The sequence below is a fragment of the Drosophila novamexicana genome, unplaced genomic scaffold, assembly GCF_003285875.2.
Source record: "Drosophila novamexicana strain 15010-1031.04,08,12 unplaced genomic scaffold, DnovRS2.1 tig00001209-arrow-arrow-pilon, whole genome shotgun sequence".
Lineage (NCBI taxonomy): Eukaryota > Metazoa > Arthropoda > Insecta > Diptera > Drosophilidae > Drosophila > Drosophila novamexicana.
In genome coordinates, this window is record NW_020824843.1 from 1,101,423 (window position 1) to 1,124,315 (window position 22,893).

Sequence of the window (22,893 nt, forward strand, 5' to 3'; positions counted from 1 at the left end):
TGCACGTGCCGCTCTCTATCCAATGCAGCACCCGAAACGTACTGACGCCTCACAAAAGTTGGCATTTTTCTCGAAAATTGCTGTCAAAATCAAAATTTATTTGGCAGTGCATTCGATTTTGGCAATTTGGTTGGAAAAGAAAATCGACAACAGAGACAGAAGTGTCGAGCTCTACGTGAGAGGGCTTGGTTAGTTGGCCGTCCTATAGCCCCTAGCGAGTCTTTTTTTATCTCGAAAATTGAAAATAAAGTAAGCGGTTTGCTGTTGCTTTTGTGGAGTATTTGGTGCAGATTGCATATTTTATAGGACGCAGCTTTAAGCTGGGATCAAACTATAAACTGAAGCAAAACTTTATGTGCTTCTGAGCATCTCAACAATATTCATTGAACATTAGCAATTAAAAACTTTAAGTAATTTCTATTAAGCCAGTTTTAAGCTGAAGTGCTTCTGATTACTGAAGCTGTGCTCTCTGTTCTGAGTTTTCTATACTCTATTTTATTGAGATTTCATAAGAAGCTGCATCGGAAAACCACTTTACCGTCAGTAAGTAACATTAAATTTTTCGTTAGAAACCCAAAAACAAAAAAAAAAAAACAATATGAGAGCAAATAAGTAAAAGAGAGAAAATTACAAAAGCGCCAAACTACATAAATATCAGACGCATTCGAGCGGCAATGCAACAATTTTTAATTACCATTTAGGCGCTTGAACGAGCACAACAGGACCAGAGAGAAGCAGAAGAGAATCCCAAGGAAAAAATACTGAAAATCGCCAAAATCGCTCGAAGCGTTTACAGGCCCATTTGGCTCGATGTTGCCGCTGTATTTTTTAGGCATTAAAAAATTAAAAAAGCGCACAGAAAAACAGACAGAGGCGGGCCGAAATAAGGCCAGGCAACGAATGAAAAACAGAGGGGTGGAAAAAAAAAACGCTGGGGAAATTAAGTCAATGTCCTGCGGGGTCAGTTGCGTTTGGATAAATGTAATTAACCTTCAGGATAAGCATTGAGTTGGGTCTTTGATAATGAACGGCAAATGGCGAGTGTGAACTGAGAGAAAGAGAAAAATAAAAGAGCGAGAGGGCAAGAGAAACAGAAATACAGAGAAAAAGTCAGTAAGTACGTTTTAAAATACTTCAAACGGTTGGCAAATTTTCACAAACATTTTGGCAAGCTTCGAAATGTATAAGCTTCACGAGAAATTTAAAAATATTTATTGTTACAATAATTATTCACTTCAGACCCGAGATTGACGGATGCTTAAAGAGTAATGTAAGCCATAAAATATTTTTATTTCTCGATAATATTTCAAACGAGATGCTTTCAGGTGGCGGGCGTTACCGTTGCTATATCTTTATATAGCAAAGATCAATACAATATAAAACAGGATTTCATATAGTTTTTAAGCAGTCTAGAAAGCCTTCTCACACTCGCATATATGTACATATACCTAGAGACACACTGACTGATGAATTCGCAAATGCTTTGTACTTAATCTGATGGGCGGCTCGAAGGCGAGTTTCGTGTGCAGTCTTGCTGAGATATTCATCACCGTAAATAGACCAAACCACATCATTAGGGCAGTCGCCTTGCGAATTAATTACAATGAGGCGAAGGTGTAAAACTCGATAGAGAACAGAGAACATCATTGACAACCTACCGAAGCTGGCCAACAATGGAAGCGTAGCTGTAATTACCTTTGGTCACAAGCACACACACGTACACACACACATACACACACACATCGACAGTAGAAGCTCTCTCACATACACACATAATTAACTCGATAATGAGGGCAAACTCGTAGTCGAAGCCGGACCCAAGCCAAGTTGTCGCAAAGGCGCAAAATGTTGTATGTAATGGTGTGTTTGAGTTCTTGTTGTTGTTGTAGCTGTGGTTGGCTGTGGGCACCGTCTATGTTGCGCTTTGTTTGCCATGATAATGACTTCCGGTTCGCCGGCAAAATGACAGCCGGAATTCGTAATTGCTTTTAAGCGTTTCAGGCCTACTCTCAATTGGGGACCCTTTGATCAGCAATTTGCAATTTGCTGAAAGAGAAAAATAGAAGAAATAAAACCTAGTGTCTGGCTTATGGTTAAAAGTTACCTACGGTATTTAGTCTAACGTAACGTACAAAAATTTGCCGTAATTCTTACGCATTTGACCCAATTGACGCTTGCAAATGCCAAAGAAACAGCAAAAGGTGTGAAAAACTTGAAAGCTATGCGGCAAATTGCATTTGAGTTGCAATGAGGACAACAACTACGAGCCAAAGGTGTTATTATGCAAATGTAACCAAAGCTGGGGTAGAACAACAAGAATGTTGAGACTATGTTTCGATATAGGTGGCACATGCTGGCAACATTTCCTTGGCAATGCAGAAGTATGTGCTGAAAAAGTGGCCAATGAAAATTTATTCATTCCTCCTCATAGTTACACTAAGGCTGGGCTCCGTATTGAAGACGAGGTAGTGAACAGGTTTCATAGAGTTTTATGTTCGCCAAAATTTTAAACTGAACCCTCAAATTTGTTTGCCAAGCTTGCGTTGTAATTGAAACCTTGGGAGTTTGCTCACTGGAACAATTCTGCGATTTGTTTATATTTAATTTTAAGTAGCACACCTTTGGCCAATTTCCATTCATAGAATAAATATTTCACTGGAGAGCGAAGAAAACGCGTTGGATTGCGGTTAAATGCTAATTAATAGGGGTTCCTATTGCCACAGTGGCACTGGAGTTCGAAGAACTTTTAACGCTGACAAATGAGTTCAACCCTGGGATGGAATTTAGGATTGCAAACGAACTGTTTAGCGCTTTAAGACGCAGCTGAAAGTTCTTTAACGTGGCTTAAATATTAATAGCAGATTACGTATATGCCGCGTTCCAAGCTTTCAGTTGAGCCAGTTCGACTGCCCCTGGGAATTTAGTGGTCTCAAATTTATATAAAATATATTGAATATGCTTTTGCATTGGGGTTCCTTTTGAAGCCTTGGTTTAATATTTATAGCATATTCCCAAGGGTCAATGGCTTTAGTGTCTATTTGAAAATTTAAGCACGCAAAAGGTTCGCATATTAATTTTGTAACTTATCTTGGCACTGTTATTTATAAGGAACATGCGACGGCGCCAAAGACATGACAAATCTAGTACAAGTTTTAGTTTTAAATACCCAATTTAACTCAGCAACTGTAAGGTGTTCAATTAATACAGTTCGTTTTTCTTCTTCTTTATAACCTACATGATTCGTTCCATTTAATCCGGCTTTTTCCTAGTTTCTTTAGTATATTGAATTCATAAATCTCTTTGATATAGCAACTACTTTCCTTGCTCTCATTTATACTGCACTTTTCACACACATTTTTTTGCTTATTGCAAATTAATTACATCCCCTTTCATTTTTTATGCACACTCGATAACCGCATCTCAATGCAATTCATCCTGATCCCAACATGTGTGCAGTTTGCAATTACAACAAGCAGCCTCTGGATTGAAGTGGGGGCGGCTGGGTGACTAGGCTGACAGGTTTGCATATTTCATAGTAGCTAGGCATAAGTGACACTTGTCAAAACACATTTTCCACACCTACCATACGTTGTCGTTGCCGCCGTCTCGCCCCTCTCTCCAGCTCTTGGTATTTCTGCGGGGCACAAAAGCATATTTCAAGTGCGGCACTTCATGTGCGTCAAACAGAGAGCCGTGTGTGTGTGATACAGTTAGACAGAGATGCATGGGGGTTGAAAGAGAGAGCCCCATCAAAAGCGAACTGAACAGAAAAAGTGCTCAAGTCGAAAGCCCTTGAGTTGTTTTGCAACATTTGAACACGTCAAGTTTTTAAGGTCAACATGTCGCTGGCAGGCAGACAGTCCTAGACTAATACCAGACCGCAATATTAGTCGGGCAGTGTGCAGCTTTTCCCACGTTTTTGTGCGCACAGATTTTTGGGATTAAAATCGTTTACCTATCAGTGGGATAGTTCGATGACTCCTCCACTTGAAACTCGCTTTTCAATATTCAGCCACGGCAACTTAAAGCTGTTAAAAGTTTCACTTTGAGTGCTCATTTGCCCAAAGTAATTCATTACAATTGCATTTTTGGCCAGTGGAAAAGTTCTATGCGCGGTCTCTAAGTGCACTTCAATTGCTTTTCGCATCCGGAAACCTCAAAGCTGGGCTACAGTGGTGGTTTTTCGTTCATGAAAAGGATATTTGATAGATATACTATACTTATTTACTCTGGGAAAACCGATGATAGTCGATAACAATTACAAACTTGATAAAGCTTTCACTTATTACGACAACTTTTGAATTTGAATCATTTATCCGATCCCACTTGGAAGGTTTTCTTCCAATCCACACTTGCCTGTTCTATTACTCTATTATATTCTACTCTACTTATTATTATTCCTTGCCATTGCCACTGCTCCAGACCACTTCCTAATTTAAGAACCCTTTTTAGCTAGTTTAGCCAATTTTTTAATATATCTTCTCTGTATTATATATAATTAATTTGTGTTTCATTTCCACTGTTCCATACCATTTCTAATTTGAGAACCCATTATAACTAGTTAAGCTACGTTTCTGCACTTTTCTTGTTGCGCTTATTGTTACCGTACCCTGCTTATCTGGGCTGCTCTCTGGGTTTTAGTTAGTGGCAATGCTTACTCTTTGGGCGAAAACTGTTTTGTGCGTGTATTTTTGTGGGTGTGTATGTATTTTGTTGGTAGTAAACACTTTTTCGTAAAATTTTCTCGAAAGAATGTTAGACAAACCGCTTTGTTGGCAACAATTTGGGTTAAAACTTAAGTGTTTTGCTTCGAGTTGCCGCATGGCCCCTCCAGCGTCCATAGCTAGCCTAGCTCTTAAATTCTTTGTCACTGCAGTGCTTTGTCGGGCTAAAGCCTTCTAACCAAGCGAGAGTAGGGAGAACAAGTTAAAGGCGAAATGAAGCAAAGGGGCTAACAACCGACACGAAAAAATAACAAGTACAACAGCAAAGTTTACGTGGATATTTTGTTGTGAAAGCCAAAGCTGCTTGCTTGTATTTTTTTGTGCTTTTTCTTTTCATGCACATTCCCAACCGAACGTAAGGACACAAATTGTCCTTTGCTTCTTTGGCTTTTTGTGTTGCACAAAATTGGTAAAATGTACTTTCACTTGTGCCCCTAAGTAGTAACCTACAAAATGAAATGTTTGTATTTTAAAGAGAAAATCAGTTAAGAAGCTTCGCTTCTAAAAATAATTAACATCTATTAGAGAATGTTCCTCGCAACTTTTTCGTATGGCGTCTAGAACAACGTGTCTGCTAATTTGATTGAAAGTTTGATCAAGTTTAACAGAAACTTTGATATGCCGCAATGCCGAGCCCACATCAAAGCGTGAAAAGCAACCAAAGTTGATCCAATTACATTCAACCAAACCTAACCCAGCCAAAAACGTATAAGTTTAAGCACAGAGCACGAGAGCTGGAGAATGAGAGAAGAAGACAGGGAGTGTAAGATATATGGAGACAGTCTCTTCAACCATAAGTAGATAAATTTGTTTGTTCACATTTGGGGCAGCTTTATTGGTATCTGCTGAGCGTAACTTAACTAATTTTAAAGTTTTTGAAATGAGATCTGCAAGTGTGAATGTGTGTGCGTATGTGTGCGTGTGTGTGTGTGTGCGTGTCTGCATAAAGTTTACAGCACAACTGATTTGGCTCTGGCTTCGCATGAAATTAGTTGCAATTTTCGGCATCTGGGGAACATTTTACCATTTGGCTGCAGCAATACCAACGAGTGGAAAAGCAGGAAATTGTCTACAGCAGCTTGTGGTTAAGAGCCATCATCATCATCATCATTATCATCATCACCAAAGATGACACTTTGGAAGTTTGATGAGGTTTTCGCAGAGCAAGTGCACTGCTAGCTAAATATTTTGTAAGCACTTGCAAGTTATGCGCATTCTCTGAAAATTGATTGTTAATGCGTTTCAAAAGTTGCAAAATCAATTTAATTTCTGTTCTCTCTTTTTTTTGTGATTCATTCTATCGTTCCAATAGTTTGACATGTAGCCCGGCATTCTGCAAAATGCAGCCCTGTCATTAGACCATATATCGAGCTTCGAAGTGTGATGTTAAAACAATTTCATTTAGAAGTTCAGCAATTTTACAAGCAAGGACGAAATCGTGAGCTAATACCAAAATGGATGTGATTGATATTGAAGAGCGTCCCCGAGTCGTGAATTCTGAAGTTCTGGAAATCACTGGCAACTCAAATATGGTCAAAATACAGCGCCATTCAGGCCACATTGTATACAATGGCAACGATGCCAGCATATATCTGGGATGCGAGCCCGAGCAGATCGTCGACCACATTAAAATCGCTGATCTACTGCACGACGCAATTGAAGTTGTGCAGCTTCTAATAATACTGCTGATATTCGTTATTATACTAAAAATAACTGATGTGTATTATTAAATAAGAAAGTGTAATAAATTTTAATATAAAAATTGGTCCCTATTAAAATATTTAATTATGCCAAGGGAGTCTGATGGGCCTACAAGTAAATCTCAGCGATGCAAATAATTGCAGAACAGATAAGTATAATTTACATTTATAGTAAATGTATCGATAGACACAAGCTTTCGATAATTTCTGAGGATTTTTGCCGTCAATTAAAGTTTTCACCATTTGCTGCCGCTTTCAAAATGGTTTTAGTTTTGTAAGTTTGCATAAGATAAAAACCTTCAGAGCTGTTTTAAAGTGTTTTTACTACAGATGTGTTTGGATCATAAACAAATTCATAAACTTTCTGAAGCTCCAGTATGGGCGATTAAGTAGAAAGGCAATTGTCGAGCTGATTTATGGATTTGACTACAGTTTATACCGGTTATGGCTGCAGATCTACGGTGAGCCAGATGAAACAGATGCCGTCATCTTCAACGAGCTCCCGCGTAGGTGTCGATTTCAACATGTTTCAACAAATTGCCCAAAGAAATACTGCGAGACCTGTCGTGTGGACAGAGTCATTATGTACATAAACAGGGCCAAGGTCTCAATTGACATTGCCCACTTGACGTTCTCGCATACCACGTTCTACTACGCCATCGCATCTGCCTGGCTAAGGGGCGTTAATATACGCTTGGTGACCGACTCCCAGATGATCTACGCCCGGGGCTCGCTGGTGCAGCGTCTGATAGCGGCCGAAATACCGGCGCGCTGTTCCCCGGTGCATGTGATGATGCATCACAAATTCTGCATTATCGATGGAGACGATCGCGTTCTGCAACTTGATGGAGGGGAGCACCGCGTTCACAGTCGCCTTTGGCGGCGTAAGGGTTACGTGATGACAGGTTCTCTAAACTGGACCAAACTGGGCACTGGCAGCAATTACGAGAACGTTGTGGTCACTTCAAATCGTGTGGTCAACAAACTTTATCAGAAGCTTTTTGATGATATGTGGGAATATTTTCCGGTTCTCAATATGACAAGCTTTAGAACTAAGACGTTCGCAAATAATGCGCCTGACATCGCTTGTATGCCTTGGAAATTCTGGCAATAAGATTTTTGTACATAAAGGAAAAATGTCCAACTATTAACATTTCATCTGAATGCATTCTTAAGGGCATTTAATACTTTTTCGCCACCCCACTACGTTTATTGCAGCAAAGTTTTTCTCACAACTTTTCTGGCTGCCTCGTCTACTTGTTACACATGATGCGGAAATTTCAGCAGTTAACCAAGTTAACAAATCCACCACGTTTTCTTTTTTTTTTCTCCCCATTGTTTCGGTCTTGATTACACTTTGGTCGCTCATAAATTTGTATCCGAGCGGGAAAAAAATCTCGCTGCAAGTTGCTTACTTCTTCAGAATGGCCAATATAAAGGGCAAAAAGTTTTTATTTTACCTGGGCGATTTGAAGTGAAACTAGAGCGCCACAATGTGAAAAAGCATAGCTGGAATAATTCGAAAGTATAAGCATTATTTTCCACTTTTTTATCATCAACTGAGTTGCATCAAATTTCAATTTTGCTTAATATAAATTTAAGTTGTGCAGAAGAATACCAAAATAAATATTGTGTAATTATGTGCGATGTGTCTAAGGTAGTAGTAGGTTGCAGTGTAGAAAAATATAAATGGGCAAAAAGAAAGGCACTGGCCCTTGTCTTTTTAATAACACTTCTTAAATCTCAATAGGAAAAATCAACCTTCCTCCAAATTCAAATCTATTTCAATATTTTCCAGATCAGATAGACTTAACATTTCTTCCTTTACTTGTGTTTCAGAAACTTTTAGCAGTTCGTCATTAGCCTGAGTGCGCTCCATTAGGTGTGGATTGAGAGCCACTATTGAGCTCCAGGGTATTTCCTTGCCCATCATTTTTGAACCCTCGGTCCATGCGACTGTAATTGACTGCACTTCATCCTGCTTGGAGTCAACTACTGCGGTATGCACTCGGCCGTCGGTTCGACTAATACTGATTTTTTCGCCGATTAAAAGATATTCCATTGTGCAGATACGTTCCAATATTGCATAAAGAGAGTCTATATTCGCGTGGGTCTGTTGTGTTTATGCTGACTTGTTTATTTGTAAACGAAATTGAATTATTTCTTTTAATATCTACTGGCAACAAAGCCAATGAAAACGTGATTGTATTATAGTTCTCAGAAGAGCCGACACTTTGTATACTAATTGGATAAATTGGTCGGTGAATAAAGCTTGGCAGACGGTTGTCTGCTAAAATCTATAAGATGCATTTAGGCGGATAATCGGTAAATAAACTGATAGATTTTAGGCACAGGATTTGCCTACAAATTAAACTTTCTGCCTCTATGACCTTTTTTTTGTCAACAATAGCCGTAACGAGTTCATTCATCAAAAAGCGCAGCCGGCGACAAATTCTAAAGACGGGTGCAGCAAGTGGCTGTTGCTTTAATTTATCCACCCCACGCGCCAGTTGACTTTAGATGTTAATGTTCACATGGCTTGAAGAACACAACAAAATACGAGCACACCTGAAAAGCTCAGATGCAGCTTCCGACTGCTATCCACAATATGGTCACCCATGTGCCCAGACAAATTTAATAGCCAACATTTTTTGGGAGAGTCGCTCGTAAATTCGCACGGTAAACTCAGTGAGCGTGGGTGTTGTGTGTGTAGAGCTCGCTTTTGATATATGGCCATTGCTACGTTGCGGGTTAGTACTTTTCAAATTAGATTTAGGAACGGTCGCAGCCCGTGAAAACGTCCAAGCCCTCGCTGTGGCCCTTTTCCTGTCACCCCCTGGACTGGCTGCCATAAAATGTGAGGTGAACCCAAAACGTTGCAATATTTACACAACACAATTTAGAGTAGTCGACTGGGCAACACAACATTGTAAGTTACATGGGGGATATAATCGAAGTCATTCGTTGACGAGGCTTACTGCCTTCAAGTCTGGACCTTATGCAGCAGCTATGATTGAATTTCAATTCAATTTAATTAAAACAAAAATCAACCAATTAAATAAAGTTCACGCCTTCAGGGATCAAACAACATGTCTCTCAAGCTCAAGCCAATGACCCACACGCGACAGACGCACACAGACATCGACAGCGACTTGTATACACTATGTAGGTATGTACTGCGCTCAGTCAGCTGTATAAACTAATTTACAGAAAATTATATAAGGCACAATGGTCACGGCAAAACCGCAAACACATTGGGACCAGGGACTCGAGACCATTTATGTACGTGGCTATTAATGCAAATGTATGGCCCAAAAGTTTTCTATACGTGGGTGAATAACCTTGCCCTAGGCCTTGTTTTCTGTATAAATTTGGTGCCACGTTGCGGTTGAAAGGCTAAATGGAAAATTGGTTGGATGGAATTTGACATATATCTCTTTACAGACTGTTTTTTAAAGAGACATGAGATGGTTGCCTTTTCTTTTGTTCTGGTGTGAAAAATGTTTTTTTTTCTTAAACGTAACTTAAAGCGCTGAAAATCTCTCATCTTGTTTACTTAGCGAATTCAAGGTATTCGCGCTCTGGGCCATATTCGCAATTTCAGTTACTAAGTAGGTCATTGAAAGAGATGGGCACGGGCTTCATTCTCGAGGCCCGGTCCGGCACGAGCAAGAAACATGCACTACAAAATTTTTTTTTAAAAGCCTGGCCCGGCACGAACTCCAGAAAAGTGCTACATTTTTGTTAGTTGACAACAGAACAGAACAATTTTGTGTCGAGGCATATTATTTAATAATTGGGAACTATTTTTATTGGGTTTTGAGGCGGTTCTTTCAATTATTTCCTTTGGCACTTCTAGATAGGGGTAAAATTTGCAGTGATATTCAGATATTGGCCACTGTTTGGCGTGCATTACTTTTCGTGCTTTTGAGGTCAGGCCTGGGACTGTACGAAAATGAATTTCGGGGCCCGAGCTTGTTTGCCCGCTCCCATCCCTAGTCACAATGCTAACAATGAGATTGACCAGCGACCGCAAAATCAACAAGAGGAGAAGCACCAGCCACAGCCGCCTCATCATCGTCAATATCACGAGAGAACATAAATCTCATGGCTGCAGCAATCAGATGCGGAATCGGGAACAGAATCTGAAACAGAAACCAGTGCCAACTTGTCAGCTGCCTAGGCAGTCATGCGATGGCTGTCGGAGGCAGCCCGGCAATAGATAGGATAGTGGAAATAGCGAATGGCGTCAAGGGCGCCATAAATGAGAATTTCCGACTCATTTCCGTTGTTTGCGTGTGTGAGATTGTGTGGTTCATTTGTGGCGCATAATGAGCATTGTGGGTTGAGAGTTTTGAAAACGTAACAGGAAGACCCAAAAAAAATAAACCGGAACGGCCTGGCAATGTAGGTTAAACACGTATTGATTTTCATTTAAAGCAGCCACTTTACCGTGAATCCATCTAATGGCATTCGGCCTGACAAAATATATTATAAAATTTATGATCCTCCCACAACTGCATCTGCAATGCTCAGTACCGTGCACAACTTGACCTCCATCCCACCTGCAGTGGGCCAGTTGCCATTTGTCAGCATTAGCACAATTAGAGCCTGTACAACTATGTCAAGGGCACCATAAATGGGAAATCTCAGTTGTGCGCCTGCAGGCATGTGGTCCATTGATTGCCAGGCTGGCACTGGGAACGGCCAACTGGTCGCGTGTTGGGACCAGCAGAAACACTATTCAATTTAATGCAACTCTGGCTGCTGGCAAAGAATATTTATTATGGTATACCCGCAGGCGCAACGTTTTCAAATATATATAAGCTCGTAAATTTTGCAATATGCTCCTTGAAGCTGATGGCGATAAGCGCGCAACATGTTGATACAACGGGCAACTTAATAAAATACGAGAATTTCTTTTAAAAGACAGCAAGTAGGACAGGGGAAACGGTGCTTTTCTGCAAAGATTTATGCAAATATAATGGTATACACAGATTATCATTGCAAAGCATACTGAAAACTATTCGACTCCTGAATTGATAAAAGCAAAGAAAGAAAAATGCTGAAAAAAATCAGTAACATAAAAACCACAGACGTATATGAACGTTCGACAAAAATTAAAATATAAAAAAATTAAAACCAGACAACACATACAAGTGCATTCTAAGTTACAAAAATGACTTTTTTTCGCGATCAGGTCAATCAGATTAATCGACGCTGCACGCACACAACCAATTCTTTGTTGCCGTAAGTATTCAACTGTACAGCAAATCTACCTAAAATACTACTTAAAATACTCAGCAGTAGTTACGATGAAGAAGATGAGAATGAAAGTAATAATCAGCTCGCGAATTCTATGCTGTCGCGGTAAGTGTCTGGCCTTAATGTAATTACAGTCTTGCATAACTTCGTTGCTTAATGTCCGATCCTCAACAAATGTCCGATCCTTAACAAATTGTCTTAAGTAGGACATGCACGCAAGGCTCTTGTAATTTTCAAGTTGTGCCTAACAAACCGATTTTCTTTTCATCAAGTCTCTTACCTTTGTAGTTTTGAACTTGACACGGCTAGATTGTCGTCCCGATGCGTAGAAATGCTTCTTTCCGACTGTTAAAATTCTTCACAGCACCATGATAACTAACTACATTTCACTCACAGAACCCCATTGCTTATCATGGATTACATACAATTCTTGGCCTCTCGCACTATACAAAAGAACTGGCGTGGATATCACGTTCGTCGTTCAGCTGAGAAAAACCATTGGGCAGCCATTGTAATACAGCGTTGGTGGCGTGGCTTTTATGTGCGCAGGAACTACATGAGGTTTGTAGAAGAGAAGTTACAAAATGTATTGATTCAACATTACAATAAGGCGGCAACGAAGATACAAGCGCTTTTCCGTGGTTGGTGGCAGCGTCATACGGTGCACGATATGACCGGGCTGAAAAAAATGCAGCTCACCGCTGCTGAGGATCTACTGACTTGCGTGGCCTTCAAGCTCCATTATCTGTTACGCACCTATTCCATACCGGGCGTATACTCGCTACGCAACTCACAGTAAGTAACTAGCTAAGTTCGCACTCGCGTATAGCATTAACATCGAATGCGATCGATCTTGCAGTTGTTTGTCTCGGGTGGAGAAGCTGATGATTAGCATGAACTATCGCTTCCATAACGCACGCGCGCACGCCGCCATCATAAATCGAAAGGCCATACTGGAGAGGCAACGAGCGAATTTTAAAAATGCCAAACATTATACGGAAGTGCCCTTTTCGGGACCCAATTACAAGGGCAATTGTAAGCCTCATTGCGAAGATATTCTTGGCACTACAAAGGATATGGACAGGCGAATGTATAAAATCATAGAGACTTATGAAAAATCGCAGCGAGAAGCTACCTCTAAAATGGCGCGTTCTAAGCTGTCTGAAAGTAAGTGTTCATTTGTTCGAATCCAAACATTTAAATCCAAAGCCTCGGCTTGTCATATATTTTCACAATTTTAATGAAACAATTCAGCCATATAATTTTTCTTTTAACATTGCCATGTTCTGTTGAAAATATTGCAAGCCGATCTATCGAAAATTGTGCAGATGATTTTAATTTTTTAACTCGATTGCAGGAAAGCGACACACGCATTCAAGAAAGATACTTGAACAAAAAGACAAATCTAAGCGAGATTTTTGTGGTGATGTCATTGCCAGCATGCGACGGTGGAGCATATGGGACGGCACAAAAATGGAGAAGGATATCTTTCGAAATCCCGAAAATCTAGAAAATTTTCTTGATGAAGCCTTTGACATTATGATGGATCTTGGCAATTGCCATTGCAAAATGCCCGTACACGACGTTGTTTATTGTCATTGATTCTGGTGAAATTACAAGGCCACAAATAAACTATTCCAATACTAAAGAAATTGTATATTTATTTTCCAAAATTTTAATTATGGTACATATCTTAGATTTTTAAGAAAATATGGCTCTGAAGCAATCCACTGCAATAACAAATAACGAGTTAATTAATAACAGCCACATACAACGATGTGCTGCTTACCAAAGATGTTGCCGAAGAAGCGCAACAGCACCGTAATAAAGGAGGGTCTATTTGGATCCACCCACCTTTCGGTTAGCTCGTCTGTTCGAATTTTTGTTGAAATATGTATCAATTATTCACAAATATTTCGGATCTTACCAAGATGCTCGCAGTCCAAGCGGTCATTGTTCAGATCTACTGTATGAGCCGTGCTGACTTCTGGAGTCGTTTGTTCAATATCCATTTTATCGTGCTAGTAATTTTCACCAAACTTTTACTATAAATTTAAATTAAGCAAAATGTTTATCTATAAAACTACTACTACTACTAATTCTCTTATACTAAGCTGAAAAACAACTGACATTTTATTTTTGTACCTTATACATGTGAGATTCTATTAACATAGACTACTGTGTTTTTAACGGGGTAAACACAACCTTAGTAAATATTTGTTTATTTATGTGGTAATTTTGGCAAAAAATTAATGCTACATAAATTAAATAGATAAAGCTTGGCTGGATATGCTTTTAATTAGATACTTATATTTGGCATTCATTCCGTAGATGATCTGGGGACGACATCAAAAGGCGCACAGCTGGAGAGGGACAAATAATTGTAATATGCCGTCCGAGCCAGTATCAGCAATGCCTTCAAAACCATCATCATCATCATTATTATTCTTATTCTCAGCAGTAGCCTTAAATATGCAATTACTGAATGACGAAAAATATGATTTGGTCAATATCGTCGAGGGAAAAATATATTTACACACATACATGAATATATATATACATATATGTATATCTGTTTATATAGAGTCTGCGTTTTGTGATGTCAAATATTGATCGTATTCATTATTTGGGGCAATGCCAGACAAAAACAAGAACAACAAAGAGAACGGAACTCCGAAGTTTAAATACCCTTGTGATTGTTGAGTTTGGAGGAGATATTTGGTGGGCTATATCCGTTCGAGAATACATATACATTGAGGGGTAGGACATTTCTTGATAAAATTATATTACCTACGTCTACAAAGGTGTACAAGTGCAACATATTTGTATATTTGCAAAGGCAAAATGGTTGCCTTCAAGTAATTTTGACCAGTATTTCATTAACTCACACCGCATACCGTAAGCAACCTCTTAATCATTAGGTTAATATCGTATACATACATATACACATTCATTATGCAGATTGGGAATGGGTGCCGGCTTGTTGGAGTTGTGAAATGCTTGAGGTCACAGGCATTGGCCAGCGACCACGTTTTAGCCGCAACGAGTACTGTAAGTTTTTTGCCAATTAATTTGTAACGCGGTTTTATTTCGTTTTTGTGACATATTTCTGGCTAATGCTTAATTATGACCGTAAAAATAAAGTGTCATTGCCAGAACTTGGCAACTAGCTAGTGAAGCCAAAATAACTTGGTCAGAGTGGAAGTCGTGTACGCGTCTACAATTGAAAGCTTTTTAAAGTCCCGAAAATCCAGCTAAAATTTATATTTTGTCCTTGAACCAATTTTGTTTCTGTTTAGATACAATGCAGGTGCAAATGATGTGTAAATTTAAAATGTATCACCATGTGGCAGATATATTCAAAAATGTTGTTTGTTAAAATTTCTTGGAGTGGAATTGGCCCAAAAGCAAGTGTTGAACGACTAGCTTTCAGTCGTGCAAATTAATTGAAAAGTTTCAAATTTCACAAGTGTCGGGCACATTTCTGGCAATTACACTTGCCGTTAACGGCCTAGAAACACATTTTCGCACACACCGGAAGCTATTAACAAAACAAAACACAATTCGCAACCAGAATCAAGCCTGAAGGATGCCCCTCCCGTTATCATTGAGTAAATTATATGTTTGCGGGTGCCAAGAGGTAATTACAACTCGGATTTCAAATATTTCACATGTCGATGATAATGTCCTAGAATGAATTTGGGTCGCCCATAGTCAAATTGTAATTAATTTGAAAGCAACCTGATGTGGCTAAGCTGATTACCTCTTCCTACTTTTAGGGTCTCTGTACGCCTCAGCTGTCTAACATATGTGTGTGGAAGTTCTTTGAAAACTTATCAGTGGTACCCATTAAATAGACTAGGAGAATGCCCCTAACTTTTTCGTTTTTCCTGCAACATTCTTTTCGGCCGCATATTTATAAAATATGCCAAGCTGGCGTGAAACTCTTTAAACTGTCAAAAATTGTCTTTGAAAAGTAGTTTGTGTAGGGCGTGTCAGTAGGCGGCTTTTGACTAAACTGAGTGCAAACTTTTCTCTTAACACATTTAATTAAAAAGCGTGAAAAGTGCACATTGAACAATCCATTAAAAACTGACCAAATGAGTTTGATGCAACTTTTCATCTCATTTCAGTAATTTTGCCGAATTTTTCTCGTCCTTTTTGTTTTAGTAAATTGTTTGCAACTCAGCTTGAGATTTTCCAGAGCTTACAGAGCTTATTCCGCAATATTTTTGCATAAAACTTTCTGTTTCATGGTTTTTTTAGTTTGCAAATTTTCGTTAATATTCGTGTTTTTATTTGAACAGTTTAGCATAAAGTTTCTAATAAGCTTGATTTAATTTTTTTTTATATGTTATATTTTTATCTTCTCAATAGGGCATTTTAACTTTGCTGATGACATTCCAAATGTGTTCAACTATGCTACATATGTGAAAAGAACGTGCAGTGACAACCTTTTTAGATTTAAGATTTACTTTTTTTTTAGTTTTAAGCTTTACTATCTATATCTAAATATATGACAGCTGGTTATATAATAAAGCTAGTTATATAAATGCTTACTTTCAGTTAGATACTTTGCCTTTTTTTAATCAAAGCTAGAGCTCGATTCAAATACGACTTTAATATGCGTTTTGTTACTGCTGGTTGACTTTTACGTGCACCTTTTAGACGGGCTCTTTTGACATTCGAACCGATGCTCAGATTTATGGCCTGGCAGTGTCGATTACTTGGCCATAAATCTTGTCATTTGTGGTCAGCATCTTGTGCTGGACCACATCTGGGCTAAGTTAGACATGTGTTGCTCTCTGAACTGTGATCGGGTGTGTGCGGTCGTGGTCGCATTATGTTTTCCTGAACGCATTTGCTGTGTTTTGTTAACTCACGTGTATCTATGGCTGACATCAGACTTAACGCTTGCTGAATCTGTGCTTTTGGCATTTTGTTTTCCCCATTATTGTGCCATTAACGGCTTAACTCATTTTAAATGGAATGTCCGCTGAGCGTGAAATAAATATCAAAATGTTGCCTTGGCTTCTAATTCACAAAGTTTTTTCGCTGGCTGAACTTTAACCTGCCGCAGGTGTTAAAAATGATTTGCAAAATGTAAAACTTTTCGTTATAAATTTAGTAAAGAAAGCAGCACATCGCAAACATTTCCAAAGAAGTTGAAATTGCTCAAGTTTATTGTAGTGAAATATGCGAAAAGTTGAATAAATTTGCGAATCGCATTGCAAATAAATTTTCATATACTACTTGCATTCTCTTATTGTATTTTAGTTTTGTTGTCGCCCACTGTTGCTATTTTCTGCAAATTGCAATATAAACCTAAAGAAACTGCAAATGGGGCCAACCGAAAAGGTGATAAATGGACGCAGCCTGCACTCTTACCAAAATAAATGAGAATTTGCAAAAAGCTTAATTTGAATTCGGTAAGACATTAAATTAAAGGCCCCCACGCTTGATGAAGCTCATCATAAGTAAAGAGGAGAAAAAAATTTAAATGAAATGTTCATGGCTGCGAAAAATACGTTTCTTTGATATTAAGACTCTTGATAAAAATAGCTCCAAAGTGCCAAAAATATGTGCAGCCCGTAGCTGAATCTAAAATGTGTTGGGTTAATTTTGACAGAGTTTGAATGAACAATATCATATGCGGTATTAAACAGTAAACGAGGTATGATGCTCTTTTTAACTAAAACGAGCACTTTATTTTCGAAAACAGGGCTCCTGGCGCAAAAGATATTTTTCCTCTATTTGAGAACCCAATTTGACACGAATTTGAAAAATTGAAATTAAACAATAAGTTGTTATTTTATAATTGCCCTTTCCACTGAAAGTGTTCCATGCCGTAGATATTTTCATACAAGAGTTATGGGCTAAATTTGATCCCTACTCAAAATTGATTCTTTCCAATTGCTACGATAAATCAAAATAAATTGAAATTTTTGGTTTTAACCGCCTGCAGCCTTTATGTATTTATTGTATTGTTTAATTTGGAATTATTTAAAAGCACATCATTTATCTCATAAATAATTCTTAATAACTGCCAAGCAGAAAGCGTTAGCATATCACTGATTAAGTGACGAAGATATGATTCGTGTCAATCGTATAATGCTATGCCACAAAAGCAATATGTGCACATGAAAATTGAGTTTATTTTTGTGTGCATTTCAGTTCAGTTCATCGTGGTCTCTCCCATTGTGGTACGGAGCACCGCAGGTGCTTTGTCATAAATCTTATCTCTGGCCATGCGAATGTGTGAACGCCCCAAACAGTCAGATAAATTTAGTGAAAAAATACTTAAATGTCTATTTGTTGTGTGTGCTGGCATAAAATAACCAAAAACAATGAAAGACATCTATGAAAAACGGCGCAGACAAATCACTAAAAATAAAGAAAGGAAAAGTGAAAATGAAAAAGCATAAAGAATAGAGCTAAAACCCGCTCAGTAAAACTATGTGCACGTGTGGGGGCAATGATTATGTGTGTATAGCATAAAATGGCAGTGCACACAGCCACCTGAGCGTCACAAAATAGACTACAAAAAACGCACCCAGCAGAGAGATAGAAAAAGAAGTATAGATAGATAGATAGGGAGAGAGAGAGAGAGAGAGAGATAAACGGAGTGCAAATATTAGGTTCAGAAATCGCCAACAATTTAACAACTGAATTCTTGTGAGCTGCGCAAACATAAACCTACCTAAACATTACTACACACAAAAACACAGGTACAACCAGTCAGGTAGAATTGAATGTAAAGCTTGTTTTTCATTTATGTCGTTTACCAAATCATATGCTATTTCTGTTCTATTAAAAATCAAAACGTCGCAAAAGAGCCAAAATAGTAGAAGGAGGTGCATAAGGTGCATTCCAGCACAGATAAAAAAGTATGCCCAAAATAAAAAAGGTCTTCAGCATCTGCGTATAGGCTCATTGCAACTATTTGTGGCGTTTCCTTTTGCGATTTTTTGCTGCGCCAAGTTAATTAAGTGGCTCGCGCAACTTTGACAGCATTCGCCTTTTAAAAGGCTTTCAATGCAATGGAATTTTTTCCTTTTCCCTGAATTTTCACTTGATGTCCGTATTCATATATGCATACATACATATACACATGTGTCCCTTTCAAACACGCAGTTCAAAGCGCGAAAAAATGTGGGCAGCAAACATATGCAAGGCACGTTTCGGAATTATGTGCCGCGACCAGGACGAGAAGCAGAACATGGACACACATGCCACAACCATCCGCCAACACGCATACGCACACACACACACACACACACACACACACAAACACACACACACACACACACACACACACACACACACACACACACAAACACACAAATACACACACATACACACACACACACACACACACACAAACACACACACACACACATACATACCTCGTGCATATCTCAATATAAGCTGCGGGCAGCTTAGTTGTAGGGATCTTTTGCGCGGCAACTGCTCGCGATGCATGATTAAATTGGCAATCAACTCAAACGCAAAAGCTGCGTGAAAAATGTCATAGTCTGTTGATTCGGCAACGCACGACACGACGCCCATGAAAATTGGCAAAAAGCACATCATATGCCGGGCTACACCAGCACCCCCCCAACACCTTCCAACCATAAGCATTACACACTTCGCCGGGCACGGGCTATAATTACATGAAACTAGCCGAAAAAGTTTACATTTATGAACATCGCGGCTGTTACCTACAAACGAGTATACGGCTAGGGGCAGGCAGCTCGTCATCTACTAAGCTGCACATATACACATACATGTTTATGCCACCATCAGCGGCAACAGCAGCAAAGTGGTGCAGAGAATTGTTATAAGTAGGCAGCCGTTTGGAGCAAATAGCTCCGTTGACACAGTTTCAGCGCCGGAGCAGATGCTTCAACAGAAGCCGTTGGCGACAGGGCCTTAAAGAGGCCCGAAGGCAGCCCCAAAAAGAGCGGAGAGGAAAACTCTTTAAATCCTGATATTTTTGTACAGAACTATATTTTAATCAGGTCTGCAAACCACATAAAAAACGTCGCTTACACCGAGTTCTTGACGGTTCGGCTTGTGGGACTGGTTACCCATAATCATAAACCAAGGTTTGTCGTTTTTTACCCTTGCAGACGGTATTTAAATATTGTCTCGAAATGTGTAATGCATATAAGGCATCACTGAAAGTATATATATTTTTGATCAGTATCAACAGGCGAGTCGATATAACCATGTCCGCTTGTCCGCTTTCTGTTTCTATACGAACTATTTATATCCTGAACCCATTAAAAATGGGTATAAGGGTATATTGTATTTGTGCAAAATCCAAATGTATGAAACAGGCAGAAGGAAGCATCTCCGACCCCATAAAGTACCGTCCGTCCGTCCGTCCGTCCCCATGTATGAACGCAAGGATCTCAGAACCTATAAGAGCTAGAGATGTAGATGTAGATGCTCCTAGCTCCCGCGCGGATCGAGTTTGTTTCCGATAATCGATAACTTACTCCGTTTCCAAGCAATCGATAAAAATCTATATCGATATCCTGTTTTGTGGGCAATCTTGGTAAATAATAAGAGGTAGAGTCACTAAACTTGACATATAGCTTCTAAAATAGAATATATATATTCATTTAAGGGTTCAGGGTATCCCCTTGTCGGGAGCTCCCGACTAGAACCAATTACTTGTTTTTTGTTTTTAAATGTTAATGAGACAATGTTATGTTTTATTTATTATTGCCCACTCCTGAAAATATTGTATGTTTTACATATTTTCATAGCTGCAGGCAAATTTGATACTTACCCGATTTAACCAAATATAGGGGTCAACGATTTGGTGGATGACGTTTCGCGGTCAAATTCATTTTCAAGCATCTATATAAAAAATATTTTTCGCAGAATTAAAGCATCCTCGGTAAAAAGTGCGATTCTAAGACTTTTTTGGTGAAGTTTAATGTTTTGTCCGATTTGCTTCAAAATTATTTTCAGAGCTCTACATAAGAACTTGATAAGTACGTGTTTCAGCGATTCGGGAAATTCCACCACCAGCATTGGGTAATTAACGAAAAATGTTTGTATGAAACTTTTACCCCTCGTTTGAGGGGTGTTTCACACTTTTGCAAAGATGGATTCCTCCTAGGTGGAAAGGGGGGTCAAAATTTGGTGGGTGACGTTTCGCGATCAAATTCATTTCCAAAGATTTATTTAAAAAATCATTTGAGACGTGTCTCACACTTATCGCAGAATCCAAACTTCTTCGGTAGAAATGCGATTTAAAGATTTTTTGGTGAAGACTAACAAGGCGGAAACCTCTGATTTCAACATTCGGTTCTTTATTCGATGCACTTTAAACATATTTTTAGTGGAATGAAAATATCTTACATTTTTAGCACAAAACGCTCCACGGGCAAGACCGGGCAATACCCGCTAGTATTATATAAAATAAGGCAAAATATGACAAAACCTTTAATTAGAATATTTCCGTGTAAAAATTGGTATTAAAGGTGGTTAAGTTTTCTATTTAAGACATTTCTTTCCTTTAGCATTTCAGTTCAGTTGAGCTCAACATCTGGTAAACAAGTTCAGTTTCTGCTCATCCAATTAAAATTCTCTTTCCACACCCCTAGCTAGCTCCGCAAAGATTATTCAGACAGCATCGAAGTGGGAGAAAGAGCTGATATAAAAGACCTTTTCACACTTTGCCATTAGATGACGGTTGTGCACCACAAGAGCTCACTTTCATTGCATTTGACCTCGGACCGCCTGAATCTCTCGGCATACTTTAATTACCATTTAGGGAAAAGCAAAATAAAAAAAGCAAAAACAAAATAAATAAAGAGCAAGAAACATTAAAGCGAGCTGCAGACTTGTCTCGTTTGCATTTTTTAGACTCTCAGTCTCAGCTACAAAATAAGCTGAAAAGGGAAAGGCAGACAACAAAATGTAAAAATTGTTGTCTGAATTTTAATTTTGGCTGGCGAGACGTTAAATATCCAGGGCAGGGATTGCAGCTCGTAAAATGTGTTAACCTAAACTATCTAAAATTTGGCCCCGTCTTAATCAAGTGCCAATCGATGTGGCTAAAACAAAAGTTGTTTATTCACGCCGCCTCTTTGGCATTTGTTTATTCTTTGAACTTCTCCAATTAAAAGTAAATATTGTGAGTAGTTTATCTTGATTTCATTTCATTGACAGCCACACGCTATGCTGTGCAGTCTGAGTTTGCATAGTAGCCAGGAGTTGGCCTGGCCGCCTGCCCAGCTCAATTTTGCATTCGTATTTCTATATTCCCAGGCGTAGTAGTCCCGAGCAGGGTGCGTTTTGTATCCGCATCTGTATCTGATTTCCACTCGGAGTCTTAAACTTTTGTCAAACTTTGCTTGCCGCGTAATTTAATGCCATTTAAAGAAGACGGGGCCAAAGTTTTCAGCTATCTAATGGCAACCGTAAATAGCAAAATACACATCGCGCTTTCTTTATTTAGCTATTTTTTGGCTACGCCAGTCTCGTAGCGATGGGCTTTTACTCGTTAAAGCCATTTTCCCTATATATCCGACTAGAATGTGTTAGCCGCTATTTTTTTCAAATTTGAGACAACGTTGATCAGTTTAATATATAGAGATTATTACATTTTCGATTGGGAGAAAGCTGCAGGCTGCTGTGTCAATCCACATGTTGTGCTTAGTTTAGCTAGTATTGTGCAACTCAGCTGCAGATCGCTGCTGTGCTAAAAATGACTCATAAAGTGCCAAGTGCTCTTTGGCACAATGGCACAATGCCACAGTGCCACAAATTTCTCCACACACAACAAAGCGCACGATTCCCATGCGCAGCGAGCATGAAAACACAATTTCTTAGTTATTCTGTTTCTATTTTTCCATTTTATTGAACGTCGTTTTCTAGAATTATGATTTTAGTTTGGACTTCCTCAATTCCATTCCCGTTGACGCAGACAAAATCACGTTCTCGCATACAAAACACAGGCATAAATTTATTTACGATTCAACTTTGTACTACAAAACATCATCTTCCGTCTCGAACGGCAATGCTCCTCCTCCAATCTCTCTACCAAGTCTTTGAAGCAGCTTGGCGAATTCGGTGCGTGCGCTTAGCTACAGACTAAGAAACAAGTCTGAAAGGGAAATGGCAAGTTGGAAGGTGGCAAGTTTTATTGGACCTAAATGTAATAAAATGCAAGCAGTAGCACA

The 22,893-nt window shown here is 39.0% G+C and overlaps 3 protein-coding genes across 3 annotated transcripts; 2 read left to right on the forward strand and 1 right to left on the reverse strand.

Annotated features, from left to right (window-relative positions):
- Nucleotides 1-6,667: 6,667 nt before the first annotated feature.
- On the forward strand, nt 6,668-7,863 carry LOC115766557 (mitochondrial cardiolipin hydrolase-like). The gene is made up of 2 exons (XM_030710536.1): nt 6,668-6,698; nt 6,755-7,863. Exons 1-2 carry the CDS (start codon nt 6,685-6,687, stop codon nt 7,536-7,538), a joined length of 798 nt encoding a protein of 265 aa, XP_030566396.1. The 5' UTR covers nt 6,668-6,684; the 3' UTR covers nt 7,539-7,863.
- Nucleotides 7,864-11,512: 3,649 nt separating this feature from the next.
- LOC115766594 lies at nt 11,513-13,333 on the forward strand. Its single transcript, XM_030710581.1, has 5 exons — nt 11,513-11,674; nt 11,732-11,794; nt 12,086-12,484; nt 12,549-12,856; nt 13,047-13,333. The coding sequence occupies exons 1-5, from the start codon at nt 11,604-11,606 to the stop codon at nt 13,289-13,291; spliced, it is 1,086 nt and encodes a 361-aa protein (XP_030566441.1). The 5' UTR covers nt 11,513-11,603; the 3' UTR covers nt 13,292-13,333.
- LOC115766595 lies at nt 13,334-13,808 on the reverse strand. Its single transcript, XM_030710582.1, has 3 exons — nt 13,617-13,808; nt 13,479-13,559; nt 13,334-13,419 (listed from the first exon to the last, which is right to left on the reverse strand). The coding sequence occupies exons 1-3, from the start codon at nt 13,699-13,701 to the stop codon at nt 13,391-13,393; spliced, it is 195 nt and encodes a 64-aa protein (XP_030566442.1). The 5' UTR covers nt 13,702-13,808; the 3' UTR covers nt 13,334-13,390.
- Nucleotides 13,809-22,893: the final 9,085 nt, after the last annotated feature.

What these genes read in the sequence shown, in the direction of transcription:
- LOC115766594 (XM_030710581.1), top strand. Translation starts at nt 11,604, where the DNA reads ATGACTTTTTTTCGCGATCAGGTCAATCAGATTAATCGACGCTGCACG. An exon ending in TACTCGCTACGCAACTCACA is followed by an intron (nt 12,485 to 12,548) that starts GTAAGTAACTAG and finishes TCGATCTTGCAG; the next exon opens with TTGTTTGTCTCGGGTGGAGA. An exon ending in GCGTTCTAAGCTGTCTGAAA is followed by an intron (nt 12,857 to 13,046) that starts GTAAGTGTTCAT and finishes ACTCGATTGCAG; the next exon opens with GAAAGCGACACACGCATTCA.
- LOC115766595 (XM_030710582.1), bottom strand. Translation starts at nt 13,701, where the DNA reads ATGGATATTGAACAAACGACTCCAGAAGTCAGCACGGCTCATACAGTA. An exon ending in CTTGGACTGCGAGCATCTTG is followed by an intron (nt 13,560 to 13,616) that starts GTAAGATCCGAA and finishes AAATTCGAACAG; the next exon opens with ACGAGCTAACCGAAAGGTGG. An exon ending in CTTCTTCGGCAACATCTTTG is followed by an intron (nt 13,420 to 13,478) that starts GTAAGCAGCACA and finishes TTGTTATTGCAG; the next exon opens with TGGATTGCTTCAGAGCCATA.